The sequence below is a fragment of the Lissotriton vulgaris genome, chromosome 9 (assembly GCF_964263255.1).
Source record: "Lissotriton vulgaris chromosome 9, aLisVul1.2, whole genome shotgun sequence".
Lineage (NCBI taxonomy): Eukaryota > Metazoa > Chordata > Amphibia > Caudata > Salamandridae > Lissotriton > Lissotriton vulgaris.
Genome location: NC_141697.1, coordinates 139,607,384 through 139,631,662, shown reverse-complemented (window position 1 = coordinate 139,631,662; position 24,279 = coordinate 139,607,384). Strand labels below are relative to the sequence as shown.

The window sequence follows — 24,279 nt, the reverse complement described above, 5'->3', positions numbered from 1 at the left end:
CTTTGTTTATTCCTCCCAGACAGCCACACAATAGAGGGATTAGGTGTTCCTGGATGAGCCATCAACTGGCAGGATGAGGGGGCGGAGCTGGACACAGCCCCACTCACAACTGCATAGGCTGAGCCCTGCCTTCATTCACCAGGTATAAATATTGGACTCTCAGATGCAACTCTTCAGTTCACTTTCTGGACCTGCAGAAGGATTCTAAGAGGACTGCCTCCTGCTGTGTACTCCACAGGACTGATTTGCTGCTGGGAGCTTGCCTTGAATCCTTAGAGGCCTGTCCTGCTGCTTGAGCCCTGTATCATCACCTTCACCCCGGACTTCGAGAGTGACTACCATGGCTAGTTTGGTGGCCTCCAGTTCAGAGCCTCAGGGACAGAAAAGGCTTCCTCCATCTGAAACCCACACCTGGACCCATCCTGAGTGAGTCCTAACACTCCAAATGGTGCCACTCTTGTCTTGGTCACTTTGCAGTGGTGCTAAAGGAGCCCTGATAGCCAAAATCCAAAACTTGGTTCTTAAAAATGTTTTGCCTGAAAGCCGTTTTTGAGAACTGATTGAAGACAGGGGCAACCTGCTCATCTATCTGCCCTAGGTGCCTCGCCAGTAGGCCCATGCCAATTGGCGGAGACGGCCCTCCCTGCTACTTGCCTTCGCTCCTACTATATTTTTCGATACGACTGAACAAGAACTATCATTCACTTGAATACAGCATCTCGAACCATATTCTTACTCGCTCTGTGGACTAACCACGGGATAACACTATCAGGATTGGCTGTAGCTCAAGAATAGTAAAATAGCCACTAACCTCTTCCAGGCGCCAAGCGGAGACGATGTGTGATGTTAGCCCCCCTAGTCCCCTGAAACACGAACCCCCACAGAGGCTAGATAAATACCTCTGCGTGAATCCGTGCCCCCAGGGAAAAAAGGGAAAGGGAAAAAAAAATAAAGTAGCTGTGGCTTCGGTGTATCACTCGTGGTCCTGGCCAGCCGTCAGTGCAGACCCCAAAGATGTGCACACTACAGGAGGACGACAAAGAATGTGTGTCAATAATGCATAGAGAATAACTAGACTGACATATTTTCAATGCTCATCTCCCTACTCACCCTGAGCCCACAGGCTGTCTCTGTAATAACACTCTCTGCTTTATATAAGTATTCAGGAGCAGAATGAGTCCACGGAATCCAATCCCTTCAGAAACATAACCCTTCTAATGATTTCCAACCATTAACAGTCCTTAATCTGCGCATGAAGCTAACAGCACTTTTTTCTTCTTTAATGGTATTTCTTCATACCACACTAAGCAAATCTCGGCTTTGCTGAAGCTTTTTTCTGACACGAACTTGTCTTTATCAGGTACAGTCTGATGAAGATAAACAAAAAGGCCAGCCACGGGGAAAAACAGTCTTTCCTTTTTCTGCACAGAACTTGTCACTAGGAAAGCTTTAGAACAGAAGGCGTCTTTGCTTCAGGCGCCTCTCTAAAATAAACACTTTCACTGATATCTTGCATGTCCTTTTAAACTCGCCTATGCGTTTAAAGTACAGCTGCTACTCGGGGGCTTTTTCAAAGTGAATAAATATTCACACAAGATAATTATCCTCGTGAGGCTTCCACTGACAAGAATACTTGACCAAAAACAGAGTCTTTTCCGCAGTCCTTCAGGAAACAAAGTTCGATGAATTCATACACTGAAATACAGCTTTTCTTCTTTCTTCAAGCTGAACTCCGGCGGGGAGCACCATCCGCCATTCCAACACCTCGAGGGAAAATTGACAAGCACTTTCCTGTTCTCTGGGCGGCCCTTAAGAATGCACCGCCTTCTTCCTTCACTAATGTCAACCCTAAGGATGCTGGGACATGTAGTTTTGTACATTTTTTCCTACAGATTGCGCTTTTCTCAGGACGACAGAGATGATGTTTCCTAATGCGCCAGGAAATCGCTACAGAACCCCCTCTCGAGGACTGCCGTCCCGGCGGTCGACCTGGTTTGCCTGGATGCAAAGCATGAAAGTTGTCCACTAGATCAGGACAATGCAGGTTATTCACAGGTTCCCACGTCCTCTCCTCAGGCCCATATCCCTTCCATTCCACCAGATACTGGACTCTACCTCTCAACATACGGGAATCAAGGATGGACTGAACCTCATATTCCTCCTCACCATCCACTTCAATTGGAAGAGGTTTCTCCTGTAGTCTCATACCAGGAAGACAAGGTTGGAGAAGAGAAACATGAAACACAGGATGAATTTGCCAAGACGCCGGAAGGGAAAGCTTCATTGCCACAGAGTTAATGACCTCCACTATACTATAGGGACCCACATATTTAGGTTTTAGTTTAGATACCCCTTTGATATGGAGATTTTTTGTGGAGAGCCAAACCTTATCCCCCACCCTGTAGTTAGGTTCCTCTGTTCTGTGTCTATCAGCAAATTGTTTTTGAGAGAACTGTGCGGCAGCTAAACTACGCTTGGCTGCAATCAGTACTGCCCTTAGGTGTGCGTGATGTTCATGTATGCTAGGCACAGGGGAACGAACAGGCATATCAAAGGGTAGTGAGTTGGGGTGGTAGCCGTGTAAACAGAAAAAAGGGGAGCAACCCAATGTGGAATGTTGGGCATTATTGTAGGCAAATTCAGCCATCCATATCAACGTAGTCCACTCCAATCCGTTCTGCTGAGTAAAACACCTGAGGTACTGTTCCAGTGTCTGGTTCAGGCGTTCCGTCTTTCCATCTGTCTGAGGGTGGTAGCTGGAGGACAGACGGGCATCAATGTCCAAGATCTTGCAAAGAGCCCTCCAAAACCGAGACGTGAACTGCGATCCCCGATCCGTAATCAGTACACTAGGAATACCATGAGCTCTCACTATGTGTTGGAGGAATACAGCCGCCAGTTCCGCTGAAGTCGGTAAGCCAGCCAAGGGTATGAAATGCCCCATTTTTGTCAAATGGTCAACCACAACGAGGATCACTGTTTTTCCATCACAGGGTGGCATTTCAACTATAAAGTCCATGGACACTGTGTGCCAAGGTTGAGGAGGGATAGAGAGAGGTTGAAGGAGTCCAACAGGTTTTACGTGGAGAGATTTTCCTTGCACGCATACAGCGCAGCTCTTAATATACAGCCGAACATCTTCACGGAGTTGGGGCCACCAAAAAGAACGCTCCAAACTGGCAATAGTTTTATAGATTCCTAGATGTCCACCCAAGGGGGAATCGTGGATCCAAGCCAATACTTGTTGCCGAAGAGGATCAGTCGGCACGTAAATGGCAGTGTGATGATATGCAAGGTTGTCTTTTTCTGAACGATGTTCAGGATCCTTCTGTATCCATTCAAGTACATCCATCTCTGCTACAGCAACTCGTACGTCTTCCAGGAATTCATGAGAAGATAACAAGGCAACTGACCGTGCAGGCTCTTCCACCTCCGTGAGTATCAAGGGAGATTCCAAGTCTTCGATCTCTCTCAGTTCTCCTGTTTCACCAATACGAGATAGAGCATCCGCCTTCCCATTTTGTGGACCTGGTTTGTACTTAATAACAATGTCAAAATCAGAAAAAAACAAGGTCCACCTTAATTGCCGGGGAGTCAGGGCCTTGGCGGTTTTTAAAAACAACAGGTTCCTGTGGTCAGTATATATTTCAACGGTATGTACAGCACCCAAGAGGTAGTGACGCCATTCCTCACAGGCCCTCTTTATGGCCAAGAGTTCCTTGTCGGAAACAGAATAATTAACCTCACAAGGAGTGAGTTTCTTTGAGAAAAAAGCAACCGGATGTAATTGACCTGACACAGGATGGCGTTGTGACAGAACCCCTCCAACTGCATATTGGGATGCATCGGTTTCCAGTATAAAGGGGAGTTGGGAATCAGGATGACGGAGAATGGGTGCCTGTGTGAAACGTTCTTTAAGATACCTGAACGACTTGTCTGCCTCCTCACTCCAGACAAAAGGAACATTCTTCCGCAAAAGACAAGAGATGGGATGAATGATTTTTGAAAAATCCTTGATGAACCTTCGATAGTAATTAGAAAAACCGAGGAAGCTCTGTACCGCTTTGACATTCTGGGGGGTACTCCACTCTGTTATGGCTTCGACTTTACTACTATCCATCTGGAAGCCTTGGGCGTTAATCACATAGCCAAGGAATGACACCTCCTGCGCATGAAATTAGCACTTCTCAAGTTTAGCATATAGCGTGTATTGCTGCAATCTTCCAAGCACGATTTTGACATGTTTTACATGTTCTGCCAGGGTTGATGAATAAACCAAAATGTCATCGATATATACGACGCAGAAGGTTTCCAGACATCCCCGTAGCACCTCGTCCATAAAATATTGAAAAGCGGCGGGGGCGTTGCACAGCCCAAAGGGCATCACCCTATATTCGAACAGCCCAAACTTGGTCCGAAACGCCGTTTTCCACTCATCCCCTCTTTTAACCCGTACCAGATGGTAGGCTCCTCGAAGGTCAAGCTTGGTAAAATATCGGGCTCCCTTCAGTTGATCCATGAGCACTGGGATTAAGGGGAGAGGATACCGGTTCTTTATGGTTACACGATTGATGGCTCTATAATCGATGCAGGGTCTCAATTCTGCACAATCCTTCTTTGGAATGAAGAACATGGGCGAGGAAGCTGGTGATGTCGAATGCCGAATAAAACCTGTAGAAAGGTTTTCCTCAATATAGTTCTTCAAATACTCCGTTTCCTTTTCTGTCAGAGCATAAACCCTGCTGCACGGAATGTCAGCCCCGGCCTCCAATTCTATCCGGCAGTCATATACCCGATGCGGAGGCAAATGAGTAGCCTTTTGTTTATCGAACACAGGAGCATATTCGCTGTACTCCTCAGGAAGGATGGTAGCACAACAATACCGCTCCAGAGAACAGGATGAAGCCAGACATACAGAAGGATTTACACCAGTGGAGCTGGTACTAAACGAGTCTTGAATACAATGCTCTTTGCAATATTCCGAGGACAATGTAATGGTACGAGCTGCCCAGCTGACCTGAGGATCATGAAGCGTCAACCAAGGCATGCCCAGGATGAGTCGAAATTGAGGGGCATCAATAACATCAAACTGAATATATTCTTGGTGGTTTATACTAGTCTGCATCAAAAGAGAACGAGTATGATATGACACAGGACCTGAAGACAACACAGTTCCATCAACCGCCTTGACCAACTCAGGCTTTTCCTTCTTTATGCAAACGATCCCGATCTTCATAGCATATTCTTGGTCGATATAATTACCAGTCGCCCCGGAATCCAACAAGGCATCGATATTCAAGGAATCGTGAGAAGTAATCCAGAGCTTAACCTTCAAGTTCATATGGGCCACAGCTGGATGCAATGTATTAGCAAGTACTGGTGAGATCGTTGAAGAGTGGGAACCCAAGGCAGAGATCTCTTCCTGATTTGGGTTCGTCAGTTTTCCGCCGGCTCACGTGCTTGGATACTGGCTTGGGCACGGGGAACAAAGGATTTTCCAGGTACTGCATTACGGGCTCTACAATCCTTAATAAAGTGTCCCCCTTTTCCACAATACATGCACTGTTTCAGTCTTCGTCTTTTGTCTCTTTCTTCCGATGAAAGGGGACCACGAATACCTCCTATTTGCATAGGTTCAACACCTTCAGTTACCTTAGGATGTTCCTCAGCAGAGCTTTTAACTCGGGGAAAAAAGTATCGACCATCCCCTCTATTTCTGTCCCCTTTTCGTTCTAAGAGACGATGATCCAACTGAACAGTTAGATCTATCAACTCTTCGCAGGTGTTGGGAAGTTGGACTACTTGAGACAGGACGTCCTTCAATTCTCCCCTTAACCCTTGATAGACCAAGGAAATCCTTTTTGCAGGAGGCCATTCGGTTTCAACCACTAACCTATTAAAGGTGGTAATATACGTTAGAAGGTCTTGTGTTCCATGCCTTAGGGTAATCAATTCCCTGTCTAAAGTCAACATATGGGATTTCCTATCGAAAAGTTTTCGAAGCTCCAAACAAAAATTAGGAAAACTATGCAGCACTGGATCGTTTCTTTCTAGTAAGGGAATCGTCCAACTTGCTGCATTCCCTCCCATGTAGGACATCATAAAGGCAGTCTTGGCAGAGTCATCCTGGAACACCCCGGGTTTGCATAAGTAATGTAACCTACACTGATTCAGGAAGGTTTCAAATTTACGTGCATCCCCAAAGAACCGTTCAGGAGGAGCCAATGGTATTCCCATGTTTTGAATTACATGTACCGTCTGAGCAGGGTCAGTGGGAGAAGATGTTACTGGCGGTGTTACAAAAAACCCACCCCCTTCTGCACCTTGTGGAGCAGGGTGCATCGCGGATACTGGAGGAGGCAACGTAGCAGGCTTTATATAGGGTACCCCCCCAGTGCTTACTCGAGAAAGTCCTGCTACCTCCCTACGGAGAATGCCTACTTCTTTATACAAGGCCTGATTCTCTGATCTGGAAGCATTTACCTCCAGCTGTAAGGCCGCTAGGCTTTCCACCACAGAGGTCAACACTGTCTCGACCTCCATTGTCCAGGCTGGCTATATATACTTGGGCTTGTCAATCTATCAGGATTGGCTGTAGCTCAAGAATAGTAAAATAGCCACTAACCTCTTCCAGGCGCCAAGCGGAGACGATGTGTGATGTTAGCCCCCCTAGTCCCCTGAAACACGAACCCCCACAGAGGCTAGATAAATACCTCTGTGTGAATCCGTGCCCCCAGGGAAAAAAGGGAAAGGGAAAAAATAATAAAGTAGCTGTGGCTTCGGTGTATCACTCGTGGTCCTGGCCAGCCGTCAGTGCAGACCCCAAAGATGTGCACACTACAGGAGGACGACAAAGAATGTGTGTCAATAATGCATAGAGAATAACTAGACTGACATATTTTCAATGCTCATCTCCCTACTCACCCTGAGCCCACAGGCTGTCTCTGTAATAACACTCTCTGCTTTATATAAGTATTCAGGAGCAGAATGAGTCCACGGAATCCAATCCCTTCAGAAACATAACCCTTCTAATGATTTCCAACCATTAACAGTCCTTAATCTGCGCATGAAGCTAACAGCACTTTTTTCTTCTTTAATGGTATTTCTTCATACCACACTAAGCAAATCTCGGCTTTGCTGAAGCTTTTTTCTGACACAAACTTGTCTTTATCAGGTACAGTCTGATGAAGATAAACAAAAAGGCCAGCCACGGGGAAAAACAGTCTTTCCTTTTTCTGCTCAGAACTTGTCACTAGGAAAGCTTTAGAACAGAAGGCGTCTTTGCTTCAGGCGCCTCTCTAAAATAAACACTTTCACTGATATCTTGCATGTCCTTTTAAACTCGCCTATGCGTTTAAAGTACAGCTGCTACTCGGGGGCTTTTTCAAAGTGAATAAATATTCACACAAGATAATTATCCTCGTGAGGCTTCCACTGAGTCTTTTCCGCAGTCCTTCAGGAAACAAAGTTCGATGAATTCATACACTGAAATACAGCTTTTCTTCTTTCTTCAAGCTGAACTCCGGCGGGGAGCACCATCCGCCATTCCAACACCTCGAGGGAAAATTGACAAGCACTTTCCTGTTCTCTGGGCGGCCCTTAAGAATGCACCGCCTTCTTCCTTCACTGATGTCAACCCTAAGGATGCTGGGACATGTAGTTTTGTACATTTTTTCCTACAGATTGCGCTTTTCTCAGGACGACAGAGATGATGTTTCCTAATGCGCCAGGAAATCGCTACAAACACCTTGAAAAAGCCCCAGGCTTGCAAGCCAATAAGGGGCAAAACACGTCTTAGTGATTCTGTTATACTAAGAATCACCCCTGACCTTTGAACTTTGATTTTGCTAAATAAACACCAGATGTCTATACTACAAGAATTTTTCTGATTTATTATGAATACACCCACTTGTCCTGCCACATTCTCGCAAGATCTAAATTAGGCTCTAAGTGCAAACATGTAAATCTTCACCACAACTTCGTCCAGCGGCTCTCGACAATGACATTCCCTCCTCGGACACCGCCTGCAGCCTTGCCCCACTGAACTTTACTGTCACAGTACATTTTCTTCAAAATGTCTTCTAAGTCCGAAGGTAAGCACCGACTGGGCCCAATCCACTATTTGTATCCAAACTGCGCTCCATCACGAGCGACCATATTTTTCGAATTTGACCCTTTCTCACGTGACTAGATGTCTGTGGTTATCGCTTTGATCTTTTCAGCACTAGACTTTACCTAATACTTTCAAAATTCATAACTCTGTGTTGTAATCTAGCAAGTGTTTATGCATCCTCCCTATGCTTGCCCCAGCTCTACTGCTTGGCCTACATGATGTCATCGGAATGTTGAGGGGGTTTGATTGGAAGTAAGAATCAGTTGGTGTCAAGGGCTGAGCAGTGAAGTGCTGCTCCTGTTGGGGTCTATGTTGCGGGTCTGAATATAAATCTGATCTCAAGAATAAAGCTATGATCCTGAACTACATTACCTGGACTACGGATCATTCTTCTAACTTTAACACTGGCGACGATTTTAAAGAACCTGCGTTCTACTTCTAAGGTGAATGGACTTTCAAAACCAAAGAAACTAAAGGAACTGCAAATAAGGGTACTACAACCTATGGATTTGATGAAAACTGGTACTCCCAAGGCCCCACCAGTGACCATATCAACGGTCGCCCTACCACATAAGTGCCATTTTCCCTTGGACTTTCTTTCCCTCCCTAGAGCGTTTGACCAGCTGACTATCATGGCGTTTATTTATGGATTCAAGCCTGCCGCCTCAATGTTTACCAACCATTAGAATTTTGGATGGTTTTTACATGTTAGTGGGAATGAATACCATTTCCAGCTGCCTTTCTGCCTTGCCCTGCTGCCGGTTTTAACCACTGCCTTGGAGCGCTGTCCTGTTGCCATTGGCTTTGATCAGAGACCGGAGGTGGCAAGCGGCATGTTTTCCTATCGTAATGATGACAAGTAAAAGGGACTGGCTGTTGTCTGCACGAGTTTTATATTTTTGACGGTGTTTCTCAACATACGTGGAATTTGATCTGTGATAACTTTTGAGCGCATATTTGGCAACATCAATCGACAAGAAACTATTGTGTATGCATAGTCAGTTTGTGCAATATCGGCAAAGTGAATTTTAAGGTGCTTCTATATGTCCAATTTTTGTCTTCCCATATTCTAAGGGCAGTAAAATTGACAGTTGCGGTTTGGTTTGAAATTTAAATTGGGCTCGTGCATCTCACCTTTGCAATTGTCCCATGCAGAGCTTCTCCTGAGCCTTCCATCACGTCACCTAACTTCACGTTCGACAAGGCTGAAAAAGGGCATTTGGAAGCAGGAGCGTGCCGTTATACACCCGGCATACGTCTCCTGTGCGTCCTGCCATTTTGGAGTTGGCAGTTGCAGGCACTCTTCTTTGCATGCTATCTTAATGTGCCCTCCGGTAACCTGCCAACCATTGTCCACTCAATAAAGTTTCTTCTTGTTCTATGCAGGGTCGTGAATTCAAGTTTTCTCTTTTCTTCATGGACTTGGCTGTTGAGGACGTTTTGGTGCACCGTGAGGCCGGAAGACATCCGGTGCGGCAGCATCAGAGTGTGCTGCCATTTTAGGATTGTGTTTCTGGATTACTTGGTTTTGCCAACAACGCAACGTTGCTCAGTGTCAATAAGTGTGGACATCTCGTCTCGACACAGCAATCACAGGTACTCTCTTGTTTATTACTAAAGATGGAGATGTGGACACCAGCAGTTTCAAATTGTGTCAAGAAACATTACATCGATCTTTAAACACTATCTACATTATGCTTACTGGGCAACAGCAAACATGAAGGTGACAGTTACATGCAGCTGCTAGAATTGTTTTTTCTTCGTGTCAAGTTCTCGGGTGAGAAGTCGCTCACCAGCGCAAGAGACTTTCTTATTATTTTGTAAAAGATTTCTGTGGGGTGGTTGTTCAGTTGTGGATTGATACGGTGGCTGTTGAGTGAAGTTTGAAGCCTTAATATGTTTCTGCCAGCATGTTTTGGGATTTAAAGTTACCTTGTTTGTCATGCCTTAGGTTAAAGTATGCTCGTGAGTTGCAGGAGTTTTTTGGATTTAAAGATGCTTATAATGTAATTGCCCTGGGTTCAAAGGTACCCATTTTTAAACCTTTTTGTGCAAGTGTGTGTAGTGGAGGGAGTATGCTGTCTTCATAGCCTTGCAAGTGTGTGCAGTAGATGGAGTGTGATGTGTCCCTAGTCCTGTCGCTGTTTTACAATATCCCTAGTCCTGTTAGCATGTACAGTAGAGGGTATGTCCCTAGTCCTGCCGATGTGGAGGGTTTGTCCCTTGTCCTGTCGCTATCCTTGGTTGTGGGTTGACTCAGGTTTGTCACCCCGAAAGCAATGTCTGCCTTTACCCCTGTGGTTGTTTTGAGAGTATGGTTCTCTCATCTGGTTGTGGGTTGACATAAATCTGTCGCCCCTAAGGCAATGTCTGCCTTTACCTCTGTGGTTGTTTTGAGAGTATCGTTCTCTCATCTGGTTGTGGGTTGACATAGGTTAGTCGCCCCGTAGGCAATGTCTGCCTTACCCCTGTGGGTATTTTGAGAGTATCTTTCTGTCATCTGGTTGTGGGTTGACATAAATCTGTCGCTCCGTAGGCAATGTCTGTCTTTACCCCTGTGGTTGTTCTGGTTGTGGGTTGACATAGGTTAGTCGCCCCATAGGCAATGTCTGCCTTTACCCGGGTGGTTGTTTTAAGAGAGTCCTGACATTTTCTGGATATACCATAGGACCTTTGTGTGTGTCCAAGTGTTGTGGAACCTTTCATAAATGGGTTTGGAATACTTGAAGATTGTTGATTTTGAAGGTTGACTATTGATGTTGTTGAAGCTTTATTTTATTTCTGAAGCTTCTTGACTTTCTCTTTGTGCTTTTATACATCTCTGCACATTTACTTATTGTTGGTCATGTTGTATGTATGCATTTTAACTCAATGTTACTTTTGCAATTTTCTCTTTATGCATATATACGTCTTTGCAAATCTACTTAATGTGGATTATATTGTATGTGCGCATTATAATTCACATGTTTCTTTTGCAATTTTGATGAAGTGAGGATGTGTTGTAATCTAGCAAGTGTTTATGCATCCTCCCTTTGCTTGCCCCTGCTCTACTGCTTGGCCTACATGATGTCATCGGAATGTTCAGAGGGTTTGATTGGAAGTAATAATCAGTTGGTGTCCAGGGCTGAGCAGTGAAGTGCTGCTCCTGTTGGGGTCTATAATATGGGTCTGAATATGGATCTGATCTCAAGAATAAAGCTATGATCCTGAACTACATTACCTGGACTACGGATCATTCTTTTAACTTTAACACTCTGGTTCAGCTTATTGGATTTTTAGTGCATGGTGTCAATTTATTAAAATGTACTCTTTGTCTAAATTGGTGTGGGATTTTTCTTGTGTTGTGTTTTCACTTCATTGCTGTTTGTGTGCTGAATAAATACTTTACACATTGCCTCTAAGTTAAGCCTGACAGCTTTTGTGCAATCTACCTGAGGGCTAAGCACAGGTTAATTTAGTGGTTCGCCCTCTCAGGGATTGTGGCTGTTGCTTGAGCAGGGGTAATCACTCCCAACCCCTTCAACCAACAACTCAATTTCTCACAGAGAGTTCAAAAATGGGTCACTGCATCGGTTAATCTCAAACTTTAAAGTATATTATTTGGAGTACTAAAATGGAGCAAGCTATCAGTTGGATGATCTTCAATATAATATCATCAACCAATCCATGTGTACAATCCACTCTAGTTTTCCTCTTTACTTCCCTGACAAAAGAAGAAGGTGCTAATGGTTCCAACTGGGGTAGCTCAGTTCCTCACAAGACTCTAGGTTACCCATTCCTCTTAGAGGCCAGTGACATGAACACTGTGTACCCCGTTGTAAAGTAAACTCACTTTGCTTTGTCTCAGGCTTAATGTTCTAGTGCATCTGGAAACCCAACCTTTTCATTCCTGTCCTTCTGAGACAGTGCTGGTACAAAAATGGATTCTTGCATCAGACCAGGCTGCAGAAATGTGAAGCACCATTGTGAAAGTTTATGCAGGATCAGCAAATAATCTCTTACTTGTGCTTTTTCCTCCTTTTCAACAGTCATGCTCTCTCACCAATATGATTTTCACATCACATGCCTTAAATAAGTGTTGCGAGTTCATAGAAATTGCAGAAAATGTGCCTTTCGTAACACCAGTAACATAAGACATTTATTGTGCTGCTAGTGTAATATGTTCTCTGCCACAGGTCCTACTTCCGTGGGTATGGATTTCGCCTTACATGGATTTGAACATGTGTATGGGTTACCCCAGCACACAGAAACACTTCAGCTTCAAAACACCAGGTACTTAAAAACCCATCAATTTTGAATTCCTTGTTGGAAAATATTTGTTTGAACGCCCTGCATGTTGCTGAATTTTATCTAGTCAAAAATGGTTTTGTACAGGGGGTTTTACTACACAGTTTTAAAGTCACTTATGGTGTATATGACTTTATGTGCAGATGTAGTAATACTCAGGTCAGATCACATAGGCTGTGCTTAAGTGGTGTCTGTGATGCAGCTCTAGCATTGATTCCACTGCTCTGAATATCCTAACGAAGCACATAAACACTGTTTGCCAATATTCACAGTAGCCCTACGCCAATAATATCCATGATTTTTAGGTCTCGTCTTTTCCATCCCGTAGGGATGGTAGGCCTGATTTAAAGTAAGCGTTCCGAAAAGCATCTACCTAGCTGCGGATCGCGTACAGTTCCTGTGAGCCATGCCCGTGCACAGGAATTTGCTCCCCCTACCCCTCCCACAAAGCAAGACAAGACAAGAACATCAAAACGACCGCGGCCACTCTGATTCCATTTGCCACCAGCCACTTAACACGCTTCGTAGGTCATAAACAGGACCATCTGCTCGTGAATCGGAATGCTGGCATGGTTGCCAAGCCCCACTCCCAGCGCTGCCTTTCCTCTGCCATTCTATGGTTTCCAATACGTCTTACTAAAAGTGCACTGTCCCTGCTCCTTAACACAGGCTTCTCCACTATAACTCTCTTTTCGTTAATTTTACTCAGCTCTCATCTTTAACCCAGCCCACAGACACAGACACACAGACACACACACACACCCCGCCCCCTCCGCGCAATGCCGAGCGCTTCACTGACACTTTCACTTTAATTCGGTTCTGGAAACGCAAAATGCATTCATTGACTGTAACATGTCTAAAAGTATTTTAAGGTAAATTTCACACCGTTTTGATTTAAAGTGGAACAATGCATGTGCCTAAATAGTAGTACAGACTTTTCTGATGAAATTGGCGGCGAAAACTGTCCGTGAGAAAATTGGTCTCAAGAACCAAGAAAAGTTTTGGTGACGTCATATTGTAGCACTCATTTTAAAAAATTGTAAATTCTACTTGCTACAAATAAATATAACTTCATTTGAGCACGAATTGTGAAATGTTAAAAGTCACTCTGACAACAACAATGCTTTTGCTAGGTGGAAGTTCAATGTGTCACATCACAGCACGCAAGAAAAAAATTTGGGGAGGGCGGGGAAGAGTTGTGCAAGCACAAGGTGCCTAATTGACAGCGTGCTCTTACCGTGTGAACGGAAACATAACATTTTGCAACCCCGATTGTGTAGGAATGTATGGAGTGAGCGCTCGGAGAACAGACGTCTCGCGGAATGACAGATGAGAACACCATGGGGGAAATTCTCCTGTTAACTTTAAAACGGCTCTTGCGATGGCTTCACGGCGGGATGCGCCTAGCCCGTATCATTTCATTCTATCGGACCTGAACCCACGCCAAGTAAATGAAAACAACTGCTTTCAGAGACACCGTGGCCCAACCTCATCCACCCTCACTCACACTCACACACCCTCACTCACCCTCACCCTCACCCCCTCACCCATCCTCACCCTCACCCCCTCACAAACCATCACACACCCTCACTCAACCTCACCCCCTCACCCTTACAACCCTCTCACCCTCACACACCCTCACCCTCACTCACCCTCACTCACACACCCCCACCCTCACACACCCTCACATACCCTCACACCCCATCACCCTCACATACCCTCACACTCACATCCCCTCACCCGCATACCCCCTCACCCTCACTCCCCTCCTCACCCTCACTCACCCTCTCACCCACCCTTGCCCACCCTCTCACCCTCACACACCCTCTCACCCACCCTCTCACCCAACATCACCAACCCTCAACCTCACACCCCCTCACCTCCCCTCACCCCTGACACCCCCTCACCCTCACACTCCCTCACCCTCACATACCCTTACACCCCCCTCACCCTCACTAACCCCCTCACCCTCCCTCACACCCTCACCCCCACACCCCCTCACCCTCACACCCACTCACCCTCACACCCACTCACCCCCACACACTCTCACACACCCCCTCACCCACACTCACCCTCTCACCCACCATCTAACCTCACACACCCTCTCACCCTCACCCTCTCACCCACCCTCACCCCCTCACACACCTCCTCACCCTCAACCCCCCTCACCCACTCACACCCTCTTACCTTCACACCCTCACACACCCCTCTCCTTCACACACCCTCACTCTCACCCCCCCTCACCCTGACACCCCCTCACCCTAACACCCCCTCACCCTCACACACCCTCACACACCCTCACCCTCACCCTCACTCACCATCTCACGCTCACACACCCTCTCACCATCACACACCCTCTCACCCTCTCACGCTTACACCCCCTCACCCTTCACTCCCCCTCACCCTCACATCCCACCCTCACACACCCCCTCACACACCCTCTCACCCTCACACGCCCTCACCCTCACACACCCCCACCCTCACACCCTCACCCTCACACCCCTCACCCTCACACATACCCTCACCCTCACACACCCTCACCCTCACACATCCTCACCCTCATCACCCTCGCTGTCCTTCACCCTCACACCCCCTCACCCTCACTCACCCTCTCACACCCCCTCTCACCCTCACACCCCCTCTCACCCTCACACACCCTCTCACCCTCACCCACCCTCACACCCCCTCACCCTCACACACCCTCACACACACCCTCACCCTCCCTCACACCCCAACACCCCCTCACCCTCACACCCCTCACCCTCACACCCTCACCCACCCCTCACCTTCACACCGCCTCAATCTCACACCCCCTCACCCTCACCCACCCTCACACACCCTTACCCTCACACACCCTCTGACCCTCACACACCCTCTCACCCTCACACACCCTCTCACCCTCACACCTCCTCCCCCTCACACACCCTCACCCTCACACCCTCCCCCTCACACCCCCTCACCCTCACACCCCTTACCCTCACACCCCCTCACCCTCACACCTCCTCACCCTCACACCCCTCTCACCCTCACACCCCCTCACTCACCCTCACACCCCCTCACCCTCACCCTCACACCCCCTCACCCTCACACCCCCTCACCCTCACACTCCCTCACCCTCACACTCCCTCACCCCCTCACTCACACCCCCTCACCCTCACACACCCTCTCACCCACCCTCACTCACCCTCACACTCTCTCACACCCCCTCACCCTCATGCCCTCACACCCCCTCACCCTCACACAACAAAACACAACAAAACATAGTATAGCAAAACAAAACATATAATAGCATAGTAAAACATAGCATAACATACCAAACAACAAAAAATAGCATAGCATAACAAAACATAGCTTAGCATAACAAAGCCTAGCATAGCAAAACTTAGCATAGCATAACAAAACATAGCATAGCATAACAAAACACAGCATAGCATAGCATAACAAATCAAAGTATAGCATAGCATACAGCATCACAACATCACTATGCGCTACCACAGCATCACTGAGCGCCACAGCATCACTTGTTCGCCATTACAACATCACTCAGCACCACCACAGCATTAATCTGTACAACCATCCAACAACAACTGGTTCAAATATGTTCTCTCAATGTTTCAAGCTTTATTACAAATGTAACAAAAAGATGTTAATATTTCACTTCTGTTCTTGGATTTTCGTCACAATAAAATACACTGAACGTAATCTTCACAAAGGCTATTTACAAAAGTTTAAGCTATTGCCATAATAAATTACAATAACTTTTATTTAAGTATTAATTATGTAAAAAAATTAAAAGCCATTGTTATTTGTGATATCAATACATGTAAGTCACGTAAATACAACACATATTGCATTACAAATGCTATAGGTGTCGCATTTGCAAAAGTTATAACTATCAGCATTGTAAATGACAAAGCTAATAATTTCGCTATTTTCAAAAACAAAACATAAATAAAAAATGTGTCATTTACAATACCAATAGCTCAAACTCTCCTAATGCGAGACCTATTGCATTGCAAATGCTTGTTGACTCTGCAGATCATTGTGACCAACTCCCTAGGCAGAGATGGAGGCCTGCAAGATATAACAGACCTGCTGTGAATTCACATTTGCGACCTGTTGTTGTAAACCCATTTCTCTTACAAAAACCAAATTGGCACAATCCAAATCAAGAGGAGCATTCCGCAATCTGCCGCCATCTCTTTCCTCTGGTGCCCAGAGATCCCACTTTACAATTGGATGCAGACTCTTTTTGGCAGTCAGTCATCTCTCAGTGGTTTGTCACTGCAGGAGTCAGCTCAAACCATTAATGCATTTTGCTAGTTTTTAGCAGGAGGGAATGCATCTTTACCACCTCCTTTTCTTTCCGATTTGAAAGGTTTTGTGATATTGCCCCATTAGTACCCTATAAATTGGAATTTTTGCACTTACAGAGCATGCCTGTTTGCCCACATCACAGGTTTTGTAAGTGCAACCTCTTCAGTACATCTGGCCCTTTGTCCTTAAAGCACGTCAAGAAGACCCAGCTAATATATCTTCAATGGGAGGTCGTAGGTGGCACCGCATTCATGTACCTGTGCAGGTGCAAGGCAATGGTCCAGAGGAGACTGACGGTCTTCATTAGTGAACTTCTTGGCGAGATCTAATTATGGTTCTGTTACAGTTCTCTTTTTGGTTTTGTGTTGTAATCCTGCGCTATAGAGACTTTTATGGGACCTTTGCTTCACCGCTGTAGTGTACCCGTACTGATTGATGCATTTGCTTGCACTTGCTTGTTGGCTTATTGAAATAAGTGCTGGAACAGGTCAGACCAGGAGTGCCTTGAAGGCATTTGCTCTGAACTAAGACTTGGTTTGTTCTTGCAAGCTTGAGGGTATGGGTCCTGTTAATGTATGGAACTGATTGGGCCGCTCGGACTACTGCAAGGTTCAGTCTTGAAATCAACCTTTTCTTCTCTGATGGTGCTGACAAGCCTGGAGGTTCTAGGTGTTTTAATTCCTGGGGTAGGGAGCTCCACAAACATGCTGCTGATGTGCAACAGTGTGTGCCTTGGCTTCGGCTAGAGAATCATTTTCCATTAATGTTTTTTTCCTGCCCTTTTATTCCCTTTCTTTTTTTAACTGTTGCTTACTCTTGATTTTTGTTCCTTCTGCTATCAGACTTTCCCATTATCTTGCCCTGAAGGCCTCTTCCTTCCCTGCTCGTAAGACCGCTCTCCCCCTGTTCCCTGTTCTTCCTCAGTCCTGTTCTTCCTCGGGCCTCTCCTGCTCCCGGTTTCCGGTTCCCACTCGTGTTCCCTCTCTGTTCCTGTGTCCAAGACTCGAATACTTTTGTGACCTACTTTATAATAATCTAATTGTATGTTCGCCGGGCTCCTGGCCTTCACCTTGTATCTACTCACGCCTTCCTGCGGTCGCTCCCAGACAGATGTCCTGCTCTGGGCACAATGCGGGGACTGATCACTGGTTACAAGTTAGAGCTGCGTCCTTGGCTTGTCTGTGGTTTAGAGTCAGGTCTGGGCCTTGGAAACGGAACAATTGGAAATTATCTTCCAAGCCTAATATAGTCTCTCTCTCTCTCTCTCACTCACACACACACACACACACACACACACACACACAATCTCTATCCCTTTCTTCCCCTCTTCCTCCTGCTTTCTTTCTTTCACACTCTCTTTTTCTTTCTATCCCTCTCTACCCTTCTCTTATACTTTCTCTCGTTCACCCCCTTTTTCTACCATTTCTCTCGCTCTTTCCCTTTCTTTATCTCTCTCTCATTCACAATTCCAATCTGGCTTTTCCCTGTCCCCCCTCTCTCCGCCCCTCTCTCTTTTTTCCACTGCTTCTATTTTCCCATCTTCTCTATCTCACCTCTCTCTATCTCTTCCTCTTCCAGTTCACTCTATCTTTTTAACCCCCTCCGCTAATGCCGCTCTCTCTTTCCTAACACCTCCTTTCATCCTTTTTAGGTCTCGCCTCTCAATGCGCATGTGCATTGAGCAGAGCGAGACTATAGGCACTTAAACAGACTTTACCCAACTGGCGATTTGGTGCTGTGCCCGTGCGCTTTTAGGTCAATGCACATTGACCTAAAATGCGCGTGCACAGCATTTTTGACCTCCACACTAACAAGGTCGTGTCGTCATCATTCTTTATCTTGAAAAAAATCAGGAAGCTGCTACCTTATCTCCCTCCCTCAGCTGGGAAGACTTTGGTTTCTACCTTAGTCTTCTCTAAAATTGATTATGGGAACGCTCTCTTTCTTCACACCCAGAAGCGTGTCATAACGAAGCTGCAATCTATCCAGAATGCGGCTGCCAGGATCCTCCTAAATATTCCTCGCCGCAAATCCACCACTCTTGGCATCCGTCAGCTCCACTGGCTGAGAGTCGAGAGCTGTATTAAATTCAAGGCCCTCTGTATTGCATATAAGGCAGTACATGGCATAGGACCCAGGTTCTTGACTGAAGCTTTTCAGCTGTATACTCCAAGAAGGCAATTAAGATCGGCCAACACCAGTCTCCTCCCTGTGCCACGTACAAGAACGGCCACCTGGGGAGACAGGCGCTTCCTTGTGGCCACTCCAAAACTTTGGAATCTTTTGCCTCTTCCCATCAAAACTGCCCCGAATCTGATGAGCTTCCGCAGGCTCTTAAAAACATGGTTGTTTAACCAGTAAGAGGATGGCTGACCCCAGTAGCTCCACAGCGCCGAGACACCCCAGGGTAATTGTTGCGCTATAAAAATTACGTAAAATAAAATTATGAACCTAGACACGAGTAAACAATCAGGAAGCGTGTAGAAAATGATTTACTGTGATAGGACAGGAAGGTAAGTATCCGAAAATGACATACACCATAGCCTGGAACTGTGACCAAGAAGGCAGGCAACTCTTGTCACTGTGTGCCTACCACGCCTTCTCATTGGCTAAGTCGCCAGAAACATTTCTTCAGGGTGCTAATTAATTAAAGGGTAAGATATCTGCTCACTGCTTATACCATTATTATGTCTGGATTTTGACAGGGCAGCTGTAAGACAGGCCTATTGCATATAATATACCATGTGTTTTCTTCGTCAAGTCTGTTTTAGTCATTGGCTTGAGACTTTGTCTATCGGCTTTTGGCTAAGCTCAGTGTTACAGTCATCTCTTGGCTTTTTGGACTAAGCCTTCTACCTCCACTTGTGTGCTTGCACTATACTACAAAAAGGACTATTTTACATCAATACTCCCCTGTGTCTCTCCTTCTGGCTATAATGTAGTATAATTATAGTGGATGCGTTTGCACATTAAACCCAGACCTATTGACTTTGCCAATGCTTGTGTCTCCTACGTTCATTTTTTCTTGAACCTCTAGCCTCCTGTTTATCAGACCTTTGTGTACACCCAGGTCCCAAGTCTTAAGCTGTTTGCTTTAAGTAACAAAACTATGATCTAGGTTCCAAAGGTGGTAAATGTTTTATTTATGGTTTTCGACCTTGAACCAAAAAGAGTGCCTGGATGGACAATGTCAGATGCTATTTAGAAAGCAAGATAGTGTTGTTGTCTGTTTTAGAAGCAAACACAAACAAATTAGAACTGGAGATCCAAGTGCGCTTCTATTGTAGAATCTGGTTGATAATTACTACAAATCATTTAAAACCTATAAATGCCTTTCCGTGTATCCAATTCCTTGCCAGGGTGACTTGCATGTGATGGAAATTAAGGCCTTCACTTTGAACTAAAATCGTATTCCACTCCCATCAATAATCATAGGTTGATGAGAGATCTGATGAGGTGGCAATCCCTGGCAGAGATATATTTCTAGAACACATTGATTGATTATGGTAAAGGTTCCTGGTGTTGTGGTATTTATTTGTTATATTTCCGTCTGTACTTATTATGTCTGTTTATTGTTTGCACAGCTTTTGAATGCATATGTATTTCCTTGTTTGCTCTGTTGAAACTAGTATACTCCCACGTGTATTTAACTCTTGGATTTCAGTGCTCAGGTGCCACATACAATACACCCCTGCACTCATCTCAAAACATTAGCTTTCAAGTACAAGCAAAGGTACACTTGCGGCACACACGTTTGATTCGTAGTCAAGACTCACAACACTTAGTGCCACATAAAATGAGTCATTTTCTATTTTCACATATTAAAGCACATATACATAGTTAATTATGTAGCTTTCCATCTGTATGGCTATGTAAAAATCAGTAAAAACGGAAACCTGGGAGCCTTCATATCTGTTTCTCTCTTTTTCTAGCGATAATGATGCCTATAGACTATATAACCTGGATGTCTATGGGCACAAGCTACATGACAAAATGGGCATTTATGGGTCTATTCCCCTTCTCATGGCACACAAGTCTGATAGGACCATCGGTGTATTCTGGCTGAATGCTTCTGAGACATTGGTGGAGATCAGCACAAAAGCCACAGTAAAGGTAAGCATTATTAGGTTATAGGGTAGGATTTACTGAGAAATGTTAAAATGTAACTAACAATTATGTACTACATACTATACAGTTGTGTACCCACGGTGTATGGACACTAATGCTAGCAAAGAAAATTATGTTCCCACCCCTGGGTGGCATTACATAAGTGGGCTAATAGTGTAGGGTCCTGCTGCCACTCTACCGGCTGCACCACTAATAGCTACACTCTTGCTTCTATATCACACATACCAGAGGACATAGAAGTTGGACTGGAAATATTATGCCATTCACTGCCTCACTTTAACCTAAAACAAGAAAGCAAAATGCAGAAAAGGGAGACAGAAGGAGGAGCAGAAAAATAGGGAAACATTTATTAAGGCGGGAAAGCAGGGTTGGAAAGTAACCTGTAAGAGTGAGAAAAAGACAGGAAGTGTAGGGTGGTGGAAGATAAACATAACATAACATGTGTATTTGTAAAGCGCACGTATCACCCAAGGGTCTCAAGGCGCTGAATAACAGATGTATATTGTTACCCAACTCAATGGTACTCATTTTATCGACCTCAGATAGATGAAAGGCTGAGTGGACCCGCCGGGAGTAGAACCTGTGACCATGAGGTCGAACACAGGCCCCTACTGTGGATGCATTAGTCCACTGCGCCACCAGAAACTGTCTACAGATACAGACACGTAATTTAGTCAAGCCTGGGTAGCCTCGTAATGTAGCCACCCTGGTATTTGGAAGCACTGGTAGTGGGCTTCTAAGAAAAGGTGTGGTCCCTTAGACTTAGCCCCGGTCAAATGGATTTTTCCTATTATTATTTTTTAACTCCTCTTATTCCATGTTAATCCAACTTGATATAGAGTTAAACAATGATCATCCTCTTTAATCCACAAATTCTACTGTTGAGCCTGAATTTAATAAATACACCTCAGATTCCAGTTCTCCTCTTCCTAATCTTTTTGACCTGGCCACTTTTCCTAATATCTCTATTAAGGGACATTTGCTCCCCTCGGTTAAGTCTTCCCACCTCACCCCAGTTAGAATAATTCCAATAAAACACTGCTCACTTCCAGTGTTCTTGGAAGACTTCGGGCTTGATTAAAAAGTTGGTGGTATGTATACTCCGTTGCAATGGCGTCAGGGGATACATACCGCCAACATAGTGGTCTGCTCGCCAAATTTATATGTGAGAAGATCTTAGGTTATAAATACCTTCCTAGATACTGCTGTAACTAAATCAATAATAAAAACAAAAAATTGCAAGAATAACAGTTGTGTAAAAACATATATTTGTGTTCTAATAAATAAATGTAAATAAATGATTCTTTGTGGTTTAGGATTACATTGTTTTGTTGAGAGGAAACACATATTTTGTACAATTGCATACATTGTTCATAAGGTACCAAAAACTGTTCACAGAAAATGACCCAGCTCGAGCCACCATTTTCATTCTATTCATTCTATTCTCAACCTTTTTGTGATATAACATCTAATCAGAGAAGCAAGGAAAGGAATTGGGAAGCTGAGGTAGGAACAGGAAGAGAGATGGTATAAGGTGGGGGGCTTCCACAACCACCAGGAGCATAAATTCCTTCAAAGCCCTGCCGGTATTAGAATAAGAAAAAAAAATTGCTTCTTGTCATGCCAGACCTTCAATCTCGCTGGATTTCTCATTACTGCTATTAAGTGCGGGTCATTCTTACGGATGCCTTCATCTGATGTTTATTGCGTTTTGTCTCCAACATCTAGGAATAGTAGTACTCTCGGGTCACCCTTTATAGAGGGTCCCTCAATGCGGCTTGCATGCCGTGTCTCAAGGCGATCTGGATCTTAAGGGGCTACTGAAGCCATGCCCTTGTTTGAGGGAACACCTCTGGCTCTGGCTTTAAGCATTGGTGCCTTTCGCACCATCTCACCTTCTCTGACCTGGACAGACCCAAGGTGCTGGCGAAACAGCATAAAGCTCTGATCATGGTGGTGTCAGTGGCTACTGAAGGAATATCAAGATGCAGATATTAGCAGCTCCTTCTTCATTTTCAAGCTTTTAAATCTTATTGTCCAGTCGAATTATATCTGTCTCCTTGTTCCTATGCAAGTATTTTGAGAGTGTCTGTCTTATTGTGGGCATAAAGCACCTTGTTTTCCACTGTTTTCACAGCTGCCTCCCACCAACAGCACTGGGCTCCACTTTTTCAAGCCAAACTTCCATTGCAGAAGTTGATTTTTCCATTTTGTCTAATTTCATTATAATTGTTTCAAGGGCATGCACCAACTCTATTGGTGCTTTAGCTAGATCACTTCTAATAGTCTCATCTGCACCAACGTACTTCCTCCTTGATTGAAAAAAAACATGTTTTCCCCCTTTCATTGCCCAACCAGCCATCTTCCGATATCTGTTCCTTTTTGTTAAAACACAGAAATTAATTAAATGTACATTAAAACAATGTACTGATTGGATGCTTCAAACCTGTGATTATTGTGTCTTTACTTCAAGTCAGATCTATTGTCTTTAGCAATGTTACTCTGAAATGAAAATTATAATTTAATCTAAACACCCACATTGTTTTTGTCATTTCAACTTTAAGATTTTAACAATATGGTGCAAGTATACATTGTTCACTGTTCCGTTTACATTGATAACTAACATCTTACTTCATAATATACATCAATTTTAAACTAAACAATCCGGTCATATTCTGAAATCCGTTGACTATTGGTCCCTTATCTCAGTGAAAACTACAAAACAAGACTATTTGTTACGTCTATGCCAAGCGCTTACGTGAACTTGCAATTATCAAGCATTAGACAGCGCATGTGCTGCGTAGTCGGGTAGTGTGTTTGAAGATGCCGCGCATTTAACTCATGACTGGGCCTTCCGCCGGCCTGTACCATGCTATTGTTTCAATGGTTGCGTCCAACTTGAGTTGTGTTGTGCGATCAGTGTGGATTGTCATACAGGAAACGCAGCGACAGGACTGGAGGGTTCTGTACTTAGCACAGAATGTCAGACTTTGACTTGGTCGCGTGATAAGCTGAAGTCATGCGGTACAGGAAAGGGTGTTGCAAAGCATGGTCTGTCAGGGGACTCTGCCTGAGATTCCCAATCTAAGATGGAAACTGGACTTATCCTTTGTTGTCACATCCTATTGGAATCATGTGTAAAGAGACTTTACTAGTAATGGCTACAGTTCAACTTATTCATTCCTTATTTTTCATTGCATTCATCGCCGTCCTCCTACAATTGTTGTCCCTGATTTTGCTCTTTACTGTTAGGTCTTCCTTTGGATCTCCTGCTGGGTGTTTTTACTTGGCTTTTTTCCTTACCTGATGTCATGGGGACGTTTGTGTCTTGCTATTAAATTCTTCATTGATCTTCATCTTCTATCAACAACTAGAGGTCTGCCAAGGAGGTTTTTAGCCTGTATGCTTTCCCCCCCTAGGTCCTGGGTAGCTGT

The 24,279-nt window shown here is 44.9% G+C and overlaps 1 protein-coding gene across 3 annotated transcripts in view; it reads left to right on the top strand.

The window, feature by feature from the left end:
- Positions 1-24,279, top strand: part of GANC (glucosidase alpha, neutral C) — a 460,990-nt gene that overhangs the window by 148,188 nt on the left and 288,523 nt on the right. For all 3 annotated transcript variants that reach the window (XM_086937212.1, XM_086937211.1, XM_086937213.1), the window contains 2 exons: positions 12,289-12,385; positions 20,650-20,830. In XM_086937212.1, coding sequence (XP_086793338.1) covers positions 12,289-12,385; positions 20,650-20,830 — 278 coding nt within the window. The remainder of the gene's footprint in view (positions 1-12,288; positions 12,386-20,649; positions 20,831-24,279) is intronic.